Genomic DNA, 16,194 nt, shown 5'->3' with positions numbered 1-16,194 from the left:
GTCTAAAACCAGACTGAAGCGTTTCTTATACATTGTCTTCAGGAAGGCAGTGAGTTGCTGTGCAACAGCTTTTTCAAAAATTTTTGACAGGAATGGAAGATTCGATATAGGCCGATAGTTTTTTATAATTTCTGGATCAAGATTCGGCTTTTTCAAGAGAGGCTTTATTACTGCCACTTTTAGTGAGCTTGGTACACATCCGGTGGATAGAGAGCCGTTTATTATGTTCAACATAGGAGGGCCAAGCACAGGAAGCAGCTCTTTCAGTAGTTTAGTTGGAATAGGGTCCAGTATGCAGCTTGAGGGTTTGGAGGCCATGATTATTTTCATCATTGCATCAAGAGATATAGTACTAAAACACTTTAGTATCTCCCTTGATCCTAGGTCCTGGCAGAGTTGTGCAGACTCAGGACAATGGAGCTTTGGAGGAATACCCAGATTTAAAGAGGAGTCTGTAATTTGCTTTCTAATGATCATGATCTTTTCCTCAAAGAAGTTCATAAATGTATTACTGCTGAAGTGAAAGCCATCCTCCATTTGCGAAGGCTGCTTTTTAGTTAGCTTTGCGACAGTATCAAAAAGAAATTTCGGATTGTTCTTATTTTCCTCAATTAAGTTGGAAAAATAGGATGATCGAGCAGCAGTAAGGGCTCTTCGATACTGCACGGTACTGTCTTTCCAAGCTAGTCGGAAGACTTCCAGTTTGGTGTGGCGCCATTTCCGTTCCAATTTTCTGGAAGCTTGCTTCAGAGCTCGTGTATTTTCTGTATACCAGGGAGCTAGTTTCTTATGACAGATGTTTTTAGTTTTTAGGGGTGCAACTGCATCTAGGGTATTGCGCAAGGTTAAATTGAGTTCCTCGGTTAGGTGGTTAACTGATTTTTGTCCTCTGACGTCCTTGGGTAGGCAGAGGCAGTCTGGAAGGGCATCAAGGAATCTTTGGGTTGTCTGAGAATTTATAGCACGACTTTTAATGCTCCTTGGTTGGGGTCTGAGCAGATTATTTGTTGCAATTGCAAACGTAATAAAATGGTGGTCCGATAGTCCAGGATTATGAGGAAAAACATTTAGATCCACAACATTTATTCCATGGGACAAAACTAGGTCCAGAGTATGACTGTGGCAGTGAGTAGGTCCAGAGACATGTTGGACAAAACCCACTGAGTCGATGATGGCTCCGAAAGCCTTTTGGAGTGGGTCTGTGGACTTTTCCATGTGAATGTTAAAGTCACCAAAAATTAGAATATTATCTGCTATGACTACAAGATCCGATAGGAATTCAGGGAACTCAGTGAGGAACACTGCATATGGCCCAGGAGGCCTATAAACAGTAGCTATAAAAAGTGAGTGAGTAGGCTGCATAGATTTCATGACTAGAAGCTCAAAAGACGAAAACGTCATTGTTGTTTTTTTTTTTGTAAATTGAAATTTGCTATCGTAAATGTTAGCAACACCTCCGCCTTTGCCGGATGCACGGGGGGTATGGTCACTAATGTAACCAGGGGGTGAGGCCTCATTTAACACAGTAAATTCATCAGGCTTAAGCCATGTTTCAGTCAGGCCAATCACATCAAGATTATTATCAGTGATTAGTTCATTGACTATAACTGCCTTGGAAGTGAGGGATCTAACATTAAGTAACCCAATTTTGAGATGTGAGGTATCACAATCTCTTTCAATAATGGCAGGAATGGAGGAGGTCTTTATACTAGTAAGATTGCTAAAGCGAACACCGCCATTTTTAATTTTGCCCAACCTAGATCGAGGCACAGACACGGTCTCAATGGGGAAAGCTGAGCTGACTACGCTGACTGTGCTAGTGGCAGACTCCACTAAGCTGGCAGGCTGGCTAACAGCCTGCTGCCTGGCCTGCACCCTATTTCATTGTGGAGCTAGAGGAGTTAGAGCCCTGTCTATGTTCGTAGATAAGATGAGAGCACCCCTCCAGCTAGGATGGAGTCCGTCACTCCTCAACAGGCCAGGCTTGGTCCTGTTTGTGGGTGAGTCCCAGAAAGAGGGCCAATTATCTACAAATTCTATCTTTTGGGAGGGGCAGAAAACAGTCTATGTCCTGGGAAATGTTTTGGTTACTTACAACCTCATGCTAATCCCATTAGCCTACGTTAGTTCAACCGTCGAGCGGGGGGGAAACTGATCCCGTAGAGGTTCAATTGAAATTGAATTGAAAGTGAGAGAGAAAAAGAGTGAGAGAGAGAGGGACCCTGGCTGGGCTTGTCAGATGGGTCTCTGCTGCTCCCTGGTGGAATAATGTATGAACAGCAGTATTGGTTCCAACTCTGTGACACACACACACACACACACACACACACACACACACACACACACACACACACACACACACACACACACACACACACACACACACACACACACACACACACACACACACACACACACACACACACACACACACACACACACACACACACACACACACACACACACACCTCTGCATGCATCTTACAGAAACATCACACAAACACTAAAGAAACACTCTGGGAGCGCTGGGTGGATTTTGGTAAAACATTTTATATCCAAAGCAAAACCAGAATGCCAGTTTCCCCTGACCAGTCGGCCAGAGTCAGTCCAATACAGTGACATGTGGGAGGGGGACAGTCACAGAGGGGACAACACGCCATATTATCTGCAGACAAGCTCTTTAAAATGTTGGCTGGACAATATACACAAAAGTAAAACAATCGATGACAAACATTGGAGCAGGGTAAAGGTGAACTCTGGCACACAGAGAGAAGGTCAGGTTTGTTCAAGGCTATGCCAACGCTATGGCAACAGAACTCCTCGATGGGAGTTCTGAGTTCCATCAGAAGGAAGCAGTCTAAATGGAAACCAAAGTCGGGGTCAAAAGTGGCACCATGAAGGAAAATACCCTGTTCTTGTGATGCTTGGGTTTGGCTTGGTACCAGTACAGGCCATCTTCACATTCACAAAGATCATAATTAAAACTTAATAAAATCACCTCTCAACTTAGTCTCTGGCTCCAATTTCTAATTTAGGTTAAAAAAGAGAGAATCCCAATCAATATAAAAATGACATCATACTGCAAATGTACATGATCTTCTAAATTCTTCAAAGCCTGGTGAAATTTGAATAATTCTTACACAAAGAGAAGTATAGAATATGGCTCCCCACTGGTCGTACACTGTCACGCAAGTGGCTGAAAGACTCGCACTTTTAAATGGCTATTAGAGAAAAAGGTACTTTAGGAATAAAATAAAATAAAAAGGACAAATACAAATAAAATACATTTTAAGTGGCATAAAACTGAAAATTCTTTCATGTACAAAGTCAATTAAATAATACAGGTTCCAGTGCATTGGGAGATCAAATCAAATAAAACAACTAACTAAAATAGAATACAAACAAATACCTTTAAAATCATCATTTTTCTTCCTTTTTTTCTGTACTGATCATAAGCCATATCAAATCAAAGCGTTGCCCTCAGTCCCTCACCCAAATCTGAAAGTCATTGGTTTACCTGTTAGTTTATTTATGTATTGTACAGCCGTAGTTTGGTTTCTACAGAGTTGGTTTGGTTAATACCTGCTGAGTGTCTAGTTTCACCTGGTTGACCCAAAGCTGACAGTTCTACAAGCAGACTGGGTGAGGTACTGAAGTCTCGCTCAAAGTCTTTGAGATTTGAACACAGCCTCAAGGCACACTGCTCTGTGTGTGTGTGTGTGTGTGTGTGTGTGTGTGTGTGTGTGTGTGTGTGTGTGTGTGTGTGTGTGTGTGTGTGTGTGTGTGTTACAGTGAAGACAATGACATTACTGGGTTATCTAAGCCAATCTCTATGACTGCTCCTCTCTCTCCTAACTATACAGTACAACTTACTAAAAGACAAGCCTCTCCCACCCTCAGCCAGAGAGAGTGGGGCTTCAGGTGGCTAACACAAGGCCCATTGGCAGGTTTGGGTCAGGGCTACAGAAGATCCTGAGTCGCTACATAGCACCCTGTGATGCTACACAGTGGCACTACTTAGACACCTGTGGAGCTATATAACCCCTTGCATCGCTACAACACCTCACAATCAAGGCCAAACTATCTCTCCTCAACGTTCAGAGATCACACAGGGGTCAGAGGTCATGGAGTGGACTTGGCAGTACCCTCAAGGCTAAAGGTCATAGGTCACACAGGAGAAGGCAGTAGCTTGCAGACTGGAGGTCATGCCAGTGTGTTTTACAAAGTAAGGGGTCGAGGTCTGTGTGTCTCAAACCTTTGTCAGTGCCTCACATATTTCCCTTCAAATAACAGGGTCTCTTATGTGTTAGAGTGAACTACAATCTGTCTGTGCTGTGTGCGTGTGTGTGTGTGTGTGTGTGTGTGTGTGTGTGTGTGTGTGTGTGTGTGTGTGTGTGTGTGTGTGTGTAATAGATTGTTTATCATTCAGAGGTGCTCTGATATTTACAGTGGTAAATTATTTCAATCTGAAACGTGGTTTCATTTCTCATATTGCTGTTGAATGTGTATCTATACGAGTGCTAAGGAAGGGTGTGCATCTATGAGAATGTCAAGTTTGTGTGTGTACAGTGTGCTTGGAGTGTGTGTGAGAGAGTTTAGAGTGCAAATGTATGCTGGCAGGGTTGTTGAATAGAGCATAAGCATATCACAGTATATCAGTGCACTGGGTGTTTGTCTAGTGTGTGTACATTACGTACCATATGTGTGTGGTTCTACTGTGTGTGTGTGTGTGTGTGTGTGTGTGTGTGTGTGTGTGTGTGTGTGTGTGTGTGTGTGTGTGTGTGTGTGTGTGTGTGTGCTCCATCTACAGTATATCTGCATCCTCTATGCTGAAGCTGGATCTGCGGCTGGAGTCGACCGAGGCCTCAGGGGACATGGCAGAGAGCAGGGGGTCTCCACCCAGAGGAGACAGGGGCTCGTCCATCATCAGGAAGCCCAGCTCGCCTCTCCTTCCCTGGGTACCAAGGCCGCCCAGCTCCCCTAGCCCCGACAGGCCCTCTGGGAAGCCAGGGACCCCGTCACACAAGTCCAGCGACTGGGCAAAGTCAAAGGGCTGGGAGCTGCCCACGGCTGAGTACTGGAGGGGAAGCTGGGGCTGGAGGTGAGGGGGCAGAGGGGGCAGCTGCCTGAGCTGGCCCTGCTGAGGCTGGAGGTGGTGGGACTGGGGGTGGTGGAGGTGTTGCTGGCCCTGGGCCTGAGCCTGGTGTTGGGCCTGCTGTTGGTGGAGCTTCTCCTCAGGGCTGGTCTCCTGTTTGACGTAGGAACCCATCAGGTCACCCGAACCCATCCCAGAGGGAGAGGAGCTGGGGAGGCCGTGCAGACGAGCCTGCATCTCTAACTCCTACACACAGACAGAGCAGGGAGAAAGCACGAGAGAGAGAGACACAGAGTGCGAGAGACAGAGACACAGAGAGAGAGAGACAGAGAGAGACACAGAGAGAGAGAGAGAGACAGAGAGAGAGAGACAGAGACACAGAGACAGAGAGAGACAGAGACAGAGAGAGACAGAGACACAGAGAGAGAGACAGAGACACAGAGAGAGACAGAGTCACACAGAGAGAGAGAGAGAGAGAGAGAGAGAGACAGAGTCAGAGAGAGAGAGAGAGAGAGAGAGAGAGAGAGAGAGACACACACACAGAGAGAGAGAGAGACAGAGACACAGAGACAGAGACAGAGAGACAGAGACACAGAGAGAGACAGAGTCACAGAGAGAGACAGAGTCACAGAGAGAGAGAGAGACAGAGTCACACAGAGAGAGAGAGAGAGAGAGAGAGAGAGAGAGAGAGAGACAGAGACACAGAGAGAGAGAGAGAGAGAGAGAGAGAGACAGAGACACAGAGAGAGAGACAGAGAGAGACAGAGAGAGACAGAGACAGAGAGATAGAGACACACAGAGAGAGACAGAGAGAGACAGAGAGAGACAGAGACAGAGAGAGAGGAAGAAGAGATGATGAACTGCATGGCACGGCATTCTACGGCTCATACATGCTCTTTAATGTATGTACCGTATGCGTGTGTGACAGTGTGTGTGTGTGTGTGTGTGTGTGTGTGTGTGTGTGTGTGTGTGTGTGTGTGTGTGTGTGTGTGTGTGTGTGTGTGTGTGTGTGTGTGTGTGTGTGTGTGTGTGTGTGTGTGTGTGTGTGTGTGTGTGTGACCTGGATGCGCAGCCACAGTTGTTTGTTGGCCATCTCCATCCTCTTGAAGTTGTTCTCCACCTCTCTGGTTCTCTGCATGTCTTTCTGCATCCGCTTGATGTACTCTACTGAAGCCCTCAGAATAGTGCCCTTATTCCAGCGCACGTCTCTACAGAACATTCCAGAAGAACACCTTTAGAAGTATCTCATTTGTTTCTGATGACCATAGTCTAGTTGCACATAGGCATACAAGAAGAAGCCCACAGTTACATCATACCATCTAGACATCGAAGAACAAAGAACAACACACAGGGAAGTGAGATGACTTACAGGTCATTGGTTTTGGGGATCATACCGCCCAGCTCTTTAATCCGGTCGTTGATGTTGAACCTCCTCCTTCTCTCAACTAAACCACAGGAAAAGATGGGAAAATGTGTTGCAACAATGGCATTTGGAATTTCATGTGAGGCAGTCCACCTTCGACAACCCAAGAACATGAACACAAATGCATGTACGCAGCCACACGCGCACAAATTCAATGAGGTGAAGATACACTCTGGCTGTTATCGCTGGCTTTGTGCAGCAGAGCCATAATAAAGACTTGTAGTGTAGATGAGTGTTGGAGGTTATAAACAGACAGATATACGCCTGCTATTGAGATCTGGCACTCAAGAGAAGACAGGCTATGTGCACACTGCCCACAAAATGAGGTGGAAACTGAGCTGCACTTCCTAACCTCCTGCCAAATATATGATCATATTAGAGACACATATTTCCCTCAGATTACACAGACCCACAAAGAATTCCAAAACAAACCCAATTTTGATAAACTCCCATATCTACTGGGTGAAATACCACAGTGTGCCATCACAGCAGCAAGATTGGTGACCTCTTGCCACAAGAAAAGGGCAACCAGTGAAGAACAAACACCATTGTAAATACAACCCATATTTATGTTTATTTATTTTCAGATCTTTTTACTTTAACTATTTGCACATCGTTACAACACTGTATATAGACACAATATGACATTTGGAATGTCTTTATTCTGTGTGAGTGAGTGAGTGAGTGAGTGAGTGAGTGAGAGAGAGAGAGAGAGAGAGTAGCATTCCTGCAGCTTATTGTGTCCCGTAAACTACTACTCGCACACTGACCTGTACCCCCACACACTGACTCTGTACCCCCGCACACTGACCTGTACCCCCACACACTGACTCTGTACCCCCACACACTGACCTGTACCCCCACACACTGACTCTGTACCCCCACACACTGACTCGTACCCCCACACACTGACCTGTACCCCCACACACTGACTCGTACCCCCACACACTGACCTGTACCCCCGCACACTGACCTGTACCCCCGCACACTGACTCTGTACCCCCGTACATTGACTCTGTACCCCCGTACATTGACTCTGTACCCCCGCACACTGACCTGTACCCCCGCACACTGACCTGTACCCCCGCACATTGACTCTGTACCCCCGCACATTGACTCTGTACCCCCACACACTGACCTGTACCCCCGTACATTGACTCTGTACCCCCACACACTGACCTGTACCCCCACACACTGACCTGTACCCCCACACATTGACTCTGTACCCCCACACATTGACTCTGTACCCCCACACACTGACCTGTACCCCCGTACATTGACTCTGTACCGGTACCCCCTGTATATAGCCTCGCTATTGTCATTTTACTGCTTTTCTTTGATGTTCTTAAAACTGCATTGTTAGTTAAGGGCTTGTAAGTTAGCATTTCACTGTAACGTCTACACCTGTTGTATTCGGCACGTGACAAATACAATTTTGATTTGATTTAACACAGGCACTACACATATAAACACCCTAAAAAACCAGTGTGACAGGCAATTAGACTTTAGTGCCAGAGAAGCAGAAAGGTGTGGGTTAAACATCCACCTGTAGGTTGCCCTGTATCAGCTGAATTACCACGGTGTGTGTGTGTGTGTGTGTGTGTGTGTGTGTGTGTGTGTGTGTGTGTGTGTGTGTGTGTGTGTGTGAAGAGGGAAAGAGATAGAGAGGTGTACTTTAAACAGAGAGAGATAGTAAAAAGGAGAGGGATGTTGAAAAAGTGCAAACTCATTCATATTGTGTTTTTGCAAGGAAGAAAGATGAGAGAGAGAGAGAGAGAGACAGAGAGAGAGAGACAGAGACAGAGAGAGAGAGAGACAGAGAGAGAGAGAGAGAGAGAGAGACAGAGACAGAGAGAGACAGAGAGAGAAGGAAGGGCAGAATAAACTCACTCAGGTTGTGGTTGTCTTTCTTCTGTCTCTCCTTGGCCATCGCACGGGCTTCTGCATCTTGACAAAAACAACAAGCAATGAACTAACACTGTCCTCACACAACCCATCAACACTAACAACTATCAGCTGCCAAACCCCTAGGAATAACTGAAGTATAGAATGGGATCCGTTCCCTATGAGATGATACGTCCTGTGAAACATTACTGAAGGAAACCTGAGCTGATTGATGTAACTCCCAGGCTGGCCCTCACAAACACACACGCGAGAGCAAACGGGTGTGAAATGACACATTACAGTGGAAACGCGTGTGGCTTCAGAAAAACACTGTTCCATAACATGTTAACAGCCATAAACCCACTGGGATGTTTATGTGGTGCTCCTCTGCTGAGCGTGTGCAGCACGCATATTCACACGCGTGTGTGTGTGTGTGTGTGTGTGTGTGTGTGTGTGTGTGTGTGTGTGTGTGTGTGTGTGTGTGTATGTGTGTGTGTGTGTGATGTGCATTAGGATGCACATGTGTGAAAGTTTCTAGTCTGGGGTGATAGAGAGTGTGACTTCTGTTTGTAGTTTGGGGTGACAGAGAGTGTGATTTCTGTTTGTAGTTTGGGGTGATAGAGAGTGTGATTTCTGTTTGTAGTTTGGGGTGACAGAGAGTGTGATTTCTGTTTGTAGTTTGGGGTGACAGAGAGTGTGATTTCTGTTTGTAGTTTGGGGTGATAGAGAGTGTGCAGATCACTTTAACTCACTCAACTCATTGAGATTCAGTTCATCCCTGGGATACAGTATTTCCCCGTAACTGTCAATGAGGAACTACATTGCTTCATTTATTAATTGAATTTCATCACAGCAGAAATGACGTCGAATGAACCCGTCGTTTTGAGAAAAATAGACCCTGGTGGGAGGAGCTGTAAAAGGAAGGGCTCATTATAATGGCATGGAGTGAAACATGTGGTTTCCATATGTTTGATACCGTTCCATTAATTCCATTCCAGCCATTACAATGAGCCCGTCCTCCTATAGCTCCTCCCACCAGCCGCCTCTTATACCCTGGTTTACTCAGCATCTGATTGAGACCTCGGAAACCAGGTGGGAAAACTGGTAGGAAACCATTTTGGCCGGCAGGTCTCTCTCTGATTGGTTGCTATTACTCTGAGAGCTGTGTGGTTGCTGTGTGTCTAAGCTTGTCTCTGGTAGGTTGCCATGGCTGTGCCTGCGGCTGTGATTGGTCCTACCCGTCAGCTCTCGTTTGATGGCCAGGTTGGCAGGGCAGGAGTTGCTGGTCATGGCAATGGATTGCCCGGTCATCCCAGGGCCCGTGTACACGTCCAGGTGACTGCTGGACAGAGGGAGCTGAGGGGACACATCAGAAGGAGCATCGCATAACCTACATTCACTCTAGAATATCAATAACACAGAGGATTCGTCATTCGGGTCACTCTCTTTGTGAGATTGGAATCCATGGGAAAGAAGAGGTTGAAGGGTTAAACAGGGGTTATACTAGGGCTAATGCTAATACAGTGCTAATGCTAATACAGGGCTAATGCTAATACAGGGCTAATGCTAATACAGGGCTAATGCTAATACAGGGATAATGCTAATACAGGGCTAATGCTAATACAGGGCTAATGCTAATACAGGGCTAATGCTAATACAGGGCTAATACTTCAGATGAAGTATCTTCACTTAATCTCTTACAAATGACTAGTCACTTACTCTCCTATCAAGTTCAATGAAGAATGGGTTCCAACAATGACACCAAGCACATCCTTCAGATGGGGAAATGATAGTTAGATAAACTGTTGTTCCACTCTATTTTCAGGGCAGTTTAGACACCACGTTAAGCCCTTGCGGTTGTTTGATAGCCTGATACACAACAGAATTCAGGAAACCATGCATGAAACACAACCTAGGAACACATTTGTTTTCCATAAACACTCTTTCCTGAGATCACCCTCAATTAACTGATTGAGAGAGAGAGAGAGACAGAGAGAGACAGAGAGAGTGAGACTGAGAGTGACATATTTCCCTCAGATTATACAGACCCACAAAGAATGTGAAAACAAATCCAATTGTATTAAACTCCCATATCTACTGGGTGAAATACCACAGTGTGCCATCACAGCAGCAAGATTGGTGACCTCTTGCCACAAGAAAAGGGCAACCAGTGAAGAACAAACACCATTGTAAATACAACCCATATTTATGTTTATTTATTTTCCCTTTTGTACATCGTTACAACACTGTATATAGACATAATGACATTTGAAATGTCTCTATTCCTTTGGAACTGGAGTGTAATGTTAAGTGTTAATTTTTTATTGTTTATTACACTTTTGTTTATTATCCATTTCACTTGCTTTGGCAATGTAAACATATATGTTTCCCATGCCAATAAAGCCCTTTGAATTGAATTTAGAAAGAGAGACAGAGAGAGAGAGAGAGAGACAGAGAGAGAGAGAGAGAGACAGAGAGAGAGAGAGACAGAGAGAGAGAGAGAGAGACAGAGAGAGAGAGAGACAGACAGAGACAGACAGAGAGAGACGGAGAGAGACAGAGAGAGACGGAGAGAGACAGAGAGAGAGAGAGAGAGAGAGAGAGAGAATTCGAAGACAGAATGGTGAAGTCAGTGTCTCCTGGGAGTTATATGGCATCATATTGTGCGTAACTCTGGTTAGCCCTCTGAGCCTGAGGGAACTTTATAAACACACAGTGTGTTACATGTTTAGTGGCTGGCTGTAAAGAGCAGATAGCAGAAGATAACAGGCCAATATCACACCTGGAAACTACTGCCTCTAACTGCCTCTGCTCTGACAGACACACAATTATTGACTATCGACCCATCTCTCTTCTTATCTCTATAGCTTTATTCTCTGACCATATCTCTAACCCAGCCTCTGTTTGGAAGACTAGCGATCTCCTCTGTAGAGGCTGTGTACAGGTTGTGTAGAGGTTGTTTAGCTGTTACGTAGCAGGCCCTATGGGCTACTACTACTCAAGCACCCTGATAAGGGATTTGATGATGAAACTTCCAATAATAAAGAAACACTTTGAATTTCACACAAGAGGATGTGGCTGAATATCTCCTTTACTAATGAGGCTTGACGGATAAGAGAGGCAGATACCTTATCACTGAGACTACTGACGAGCAGCCAGGTCTCACTCACACATGCACACAGTTAAACCACAGGCTCAACACAGACCGCTAAGTGGACAGAGACCTCTGATCACTCATCAAGCAAACAGATCGACAGTACACTGATCAAAAGGAAAGGACATCTTCTGTTGGGTCTTGCTCTCCTTTATCTTAAATCTGGGACATGAAGTTAAGAGTTAGGTGTAACCCTCTGCTCTCCTTGTCCCTTCCTCTCCCCTCTCTGTCACTGTCTCCCATCACACACAATCAGCATGACCCGATACCGTCCATTTATAACAAACTCTCACTCTCGCAGGTCAGTCATGCCTGGCATTCTCTCAGTGGCGTTCCCAAGCTTTCCTTAAACTCACAGATTCCACAGATTCCAGGGAGTTTACCGTGATAATCCTGCTCACGGATTAGCAGATGAGTTTCATTCATTAGGGGGAAAACTCAGTGTTTAAGGAAAGTTAACGAGGAAAGAACCTCCAAATGCAGAGAGGAGATTTGTAAGGTAACTAAAATTAGTCCTGAGGGATCTCATTATACACATCTCAGCAGAGCACAGGGACCTTGACCTGGCAGAGAGAAAGAGAGACAGAGAGACAAAGAGAGACAGTGACAGAGAGACAAAGACAGACAGAGAGAGACAGAGAGAGAGACAGAGAGAGGGAGACAGGGACAGGGAGAGAGAGAGAGAGAGGGAGACAGAGAGAGAGAGACAGAGAGAGAGTGAGACAGAGAGAGAGGGAGACAGAGAGAGAGGGAGACAGAGAGAGAGGGAGACAGAGAGAGAGGGAGACAGAGAGAGAGGGAGACAGAGAGAGAGGGAGACAGAGAGAGAGGGAGACAGAGAGAGAGGGAGAGGGAGACAGAACAGCATATCTGTTTAGAGGTCTGCATATTAAGTTAGACTCTACAGAACAAAAAAAACAAGCATCTTTTTTCGTTGATCTGGTGCAAAATTGAAGCAATGCGATGGGAATACCTTATCTCCCTCACCATCAATACTCCATACAGAGAGCTGAATCCATGCACAGAGACACTTTATACCACTGTCCCAGCATGCAAATCACACCGCTCAGTTTAGCTCCTGGAGGGGCAATCAATTGCCAAATAGCTAAATCTTATGTAATCACACACACACACCCAACACAACACAATACACACAGTACTGAGTGATCAAGAGCCAATCAACTGAACCAGGAACACCAAGACATAAACCCAGAGAATACCATTCTATTACACACACACACACACACACACACACACACACACACACACACACACACACACACACACACACACACACACACACACACACACACACACACACACACACACACACACACACACACGGGATAGAGCAGGGAGAAGCAAGCAGTGACCTTTACTCTGTCATGCCAGACAGTTAATGTCCCATGCAGTTCTCTCTCTAATGGCCGAGCGTGTCCCTCACTGGAAGTTTGCCCACAGCGATAGGGCTCATCTCAACCGCTCCCATATCAAAGTGCTGCTTCCTCCCAGCCTCCAGCCTGCAGCACCAGCCCCAGGGGCCTGATGACTAGACTCATCCCCTAATCAGAGACTCGAGGCTGGGAGTTAGAGATGACCCGCCCTGCCCCAGCCAATCCAGAGAGGGGTCATGAGGGAGGGGGGCATAACTCTACTAACTCTCCTGCCTCACTACTGACCAAGATGGGGGAACAAATACACAAACCTCATATTTCCCAACCACACACACAGACACACACACAAACCAGAGCGCAGCCCTCTTACCAGTTGGATCTGTTCCCCATCTATCACCTCCACGATGGCATACGTCTTATTCATCTCCTTCATCCTTCTCTGGGTACGTCTCCCTCTTACTCTCTCACACTGACTTACTGACTCACTCCAGCCCTCCTCACCAAATCCCTCTCTCTTCTACCTCTCTCTTCTACTTCTCGGCTATACAGTGAACTTTCCCCTAACTGGACTTTCAGCCTGTTTTTCCCTCATCCCCCATTCCCCTCCTCCTCTCCTTCCCTCTTCCTCCCTTTCCAAATGCCTTGTAAACAAGTTGTACTCTAACTAGTGGTGGTTTAATTGTTCATTCGGAGCCATTCCTTTTAAACACAGAGCTCTGTGCTTCTGCTCGAAGAAAGACGCTCTCAGACCACAGACTTTTTTAGGGCTAGGAATGCCCCTCTCTTCCTCTCTCTTTCAAAAGTGCAGCACTTCACGTCAATAATTTAAAATCAATTAAATACTTAGAGTCCTTTAAAACAACTGAAGGTTTCCCCTTAGGTGGGAAGGCAGCAGCACCAGACAGCTAATTGAAGCCAATATAGATCAGCAGTTATTCATTAAACACTGAGGAACAAAAAACCACAGGCCCACTGCCCCCTTGCCAACATCAAATATCGGCCATTTTGAAGTTTGGGAAGCTAAATGCAACAACAATAACAACAACAGTAGTTCTCAGATAGGACACAAACATACAGAGGAGTCTGTAGCTTAAGATGGAGGGATTCTGATAAACGGAACAAAGAGTCTCTTTCTCCCCTCAGAGCCCAGTCACAGCCTTAGTACTGATGAGTCGGCATAATCACCCCATTGACTCACACAGGGAGGGGTGGACTGGGACCAAAATAGAACAGAGAGGGGTAAGACAGGGGTGAGAGACGGGTGAGAGACGGGTGAGAGAGGTAGATAGGGACAGAGTGGGATGAGCGAGGGGTGAGAAAAGACACGGGAGGCAGAAAGTGGTGAGAGATGGGTAGAGGAACATCAAGAGGAGTATGTAAAGGGCAGAGAGGGTACAAACCTAAAATAGCCCACTGGAAGACTGATCATAAACTATACTGAACAAAAATATAAACGCAACATGTAAAGTGTTTGTCCCATGAGCTGAAATAAAACATCCCTGTTAGTGAGCAGTTCTCCTTTACCAAGATAATCCATCCACCTGACAGGTGTGGCATATTAAGAAGCTGATTAAACTGCATGATCCTTACACAGGTGCACCTTGTACTGGGGACAATAAAAGGTCACTCTAAAATGTACAGTTTTGTCACACAACATAATGCCATTGATGTCTTAAGTTTTGAGGGAGCGTGCAATTGGCATGCTGACTGCAGGAATGTCCACCAGAGCTGTTGCCAGAAAATGGAACGTTCATTTCTCTACCATTAGCGTTCTCCAACGTCATTTTAGAGAATTTGGCGGTACATCCAACCGGCCTCACAACCGCAGATCACGTGTAACCATGGTAGCCCAGGACCTCCACTTCTGGTTTCTTCACCTGTGGGATCGTCCGAGACCAGCCACCCGGACAGCTGATGAAATTAAGGAGTATTTCTGTCTGTAATAAAGCCCTTTTATGGGGAATAACTCATTTTGATTGTCTCGGCCTGGCTCCCAAGCTGGTGGGCCTATGCCCTCCCAGGCCCATCCATGGCTGTGCCCCTGCCCAGTCATGTGAAATCCATAGATTAGGGCCTAATTAATTAATTTCAATTGACTGATTTCCTTATATGAACTGTAACTAAAATCGTTGAAATGGTTGCATGTTGTGTTTATATTTTTCTTCAGTATATTAGTCCTATCTATCCATCTCAACACACACACACCTAACCCACCTAATCCCTGGAATAGTCATTTCAACCCAGTTCAGAAGTGTTCAATCCTTGACAATCCCACCCAGGTTGAAAGTGTACTGACTGTATGATATAATACTTACTGTGTTGGACATCTGAACAGGGTCAATATACTGCTGGATGTCATCATAGCTCGACTGCATGCTGATGATGTCATCGATGACCTCATCCATCTGTGCCAAGAACAAGGAGGGAAAAACTGTTTAAATACTTATACATTCAAGAACACTAAGATCAGTGATGCCAAATCATATGCAGACAGACCAGGACAGTTCCCTATATAATATGCAGTGCATTAACACTGAAGTGTGAGCCAGCTCTCTGGAAAAAGGTTGTTAAAATGAATTACGTGAAAAGTTATCATTAACTTTTTATTGACCATCTCTTGCACCTTGTACAGTAAGCTTCTTCAATACATAGTATGCACCTTGTACAGTAAGCTTCTTCAATACATAGTATACACCTTGTACAGTAAGCTTCTTCAATACATAGTATACACCTTGTACATTAAGCTTCTTCAATACACAGTATGCAACTTGTACAGTAAGCTTCTTCAATGCACAGTATGCACCTTGTACAGTAAGCTTCTTCAATACACAGTATGCACCTTGTACATTAAGCTTCTTCAATACACAGTATGCAACTTGTACAGTAAGCTTCTTCAATGCACAGTATGCACCTTGTACAGTAAGCTTCTTCAATACACAGTATGCACCTTGTACAGTAAGCTTCTTCAATACACAGTATGCACCTTGTACAGTAAGCTTCTTCAATACATAGTATACACCTTGTACATTAAGCTTCTTCAATACACAGTATGCAACTTGTACAGTAAGCTTCTTCAATGCACAGTATGCACCTTGTACAGTAAGCTTCTTCAATACACAGTATGCACCTTGTACAGTAAGCTTCTTCAATGCACAGTATGCACCTTGGCTGGACTGCAACATACGGAATGGTCTATGTTCATCTTTAACAGGACTAGAGCCTCTCAGCTGATGGTTAACTGCTC

At 45.3% G+C, this 16,194-nt stretch overlaps 1 protein-coding gene across 8 annotated transcripts in view; it reads right to left on the bottom strand.

Annotated features, from left to right (window-relative positions):
• Positions 1-2,530: 2,530 nt before the first annotated feature.
• Positions 2,531-16,194, bottom strand: part of LOC106565694 (transcription factor EB) — a 70,068-nt gene continuing 56,404 nt past the window's right edge. For 6 of the 8 annotated variants that reach the window (XM_045691687.2, XM_045691684.2, XM_045691690.2 and 3 more), the window contains 6 exons: positions 15,266-15,355; positions 9,641-9,758; positions 8,409-8,465; positions 6,465-6,540; positions 6,156-6,303; positions 2,531-5,341 (listed from right to left, as the gene is read on the bottom strand). In XM_045691687.2, coding sequence (XP_045547643.1) covers positions 4,805-5,341; positions 6,156-6,303; positions 6,465-6,540; positions 8,409-8,465; positions 9,641-9,758; positions 15,266-15,355 — 1,026 coding nt within the window. In that variant the 3' untranslated portion in view covers positions 2,531-4,804. The remainder of the gene's footprint in view (positions 5,342-6,155; positions 6,304-6,464; positions 6,541-8,408; positions 8,466-9,640; positions 9,759-15,265; positions 15,356-16,194) is intronic. The other 2 variants (XM_045691683.2, XM_045691685.2) reach the window with 1 other exon arrangement.

This window comes from Salmo salar, chromosome 12, assembly GCF_965601325.2.
Source record: "Salmo salar chromosome 12, fSalSal1, whole genome shotgun sequence".
NCBI classification, from domain to species: domain Eukaryota; kingdom Metazoa; phylum Chordata; class Actinopteri; order Salmoniformes; family Salmonidae; genus Salmo; species Salmo salar.
This window is presented reverse-complemented; position numbering and strand designations above follow the sequence as displayed.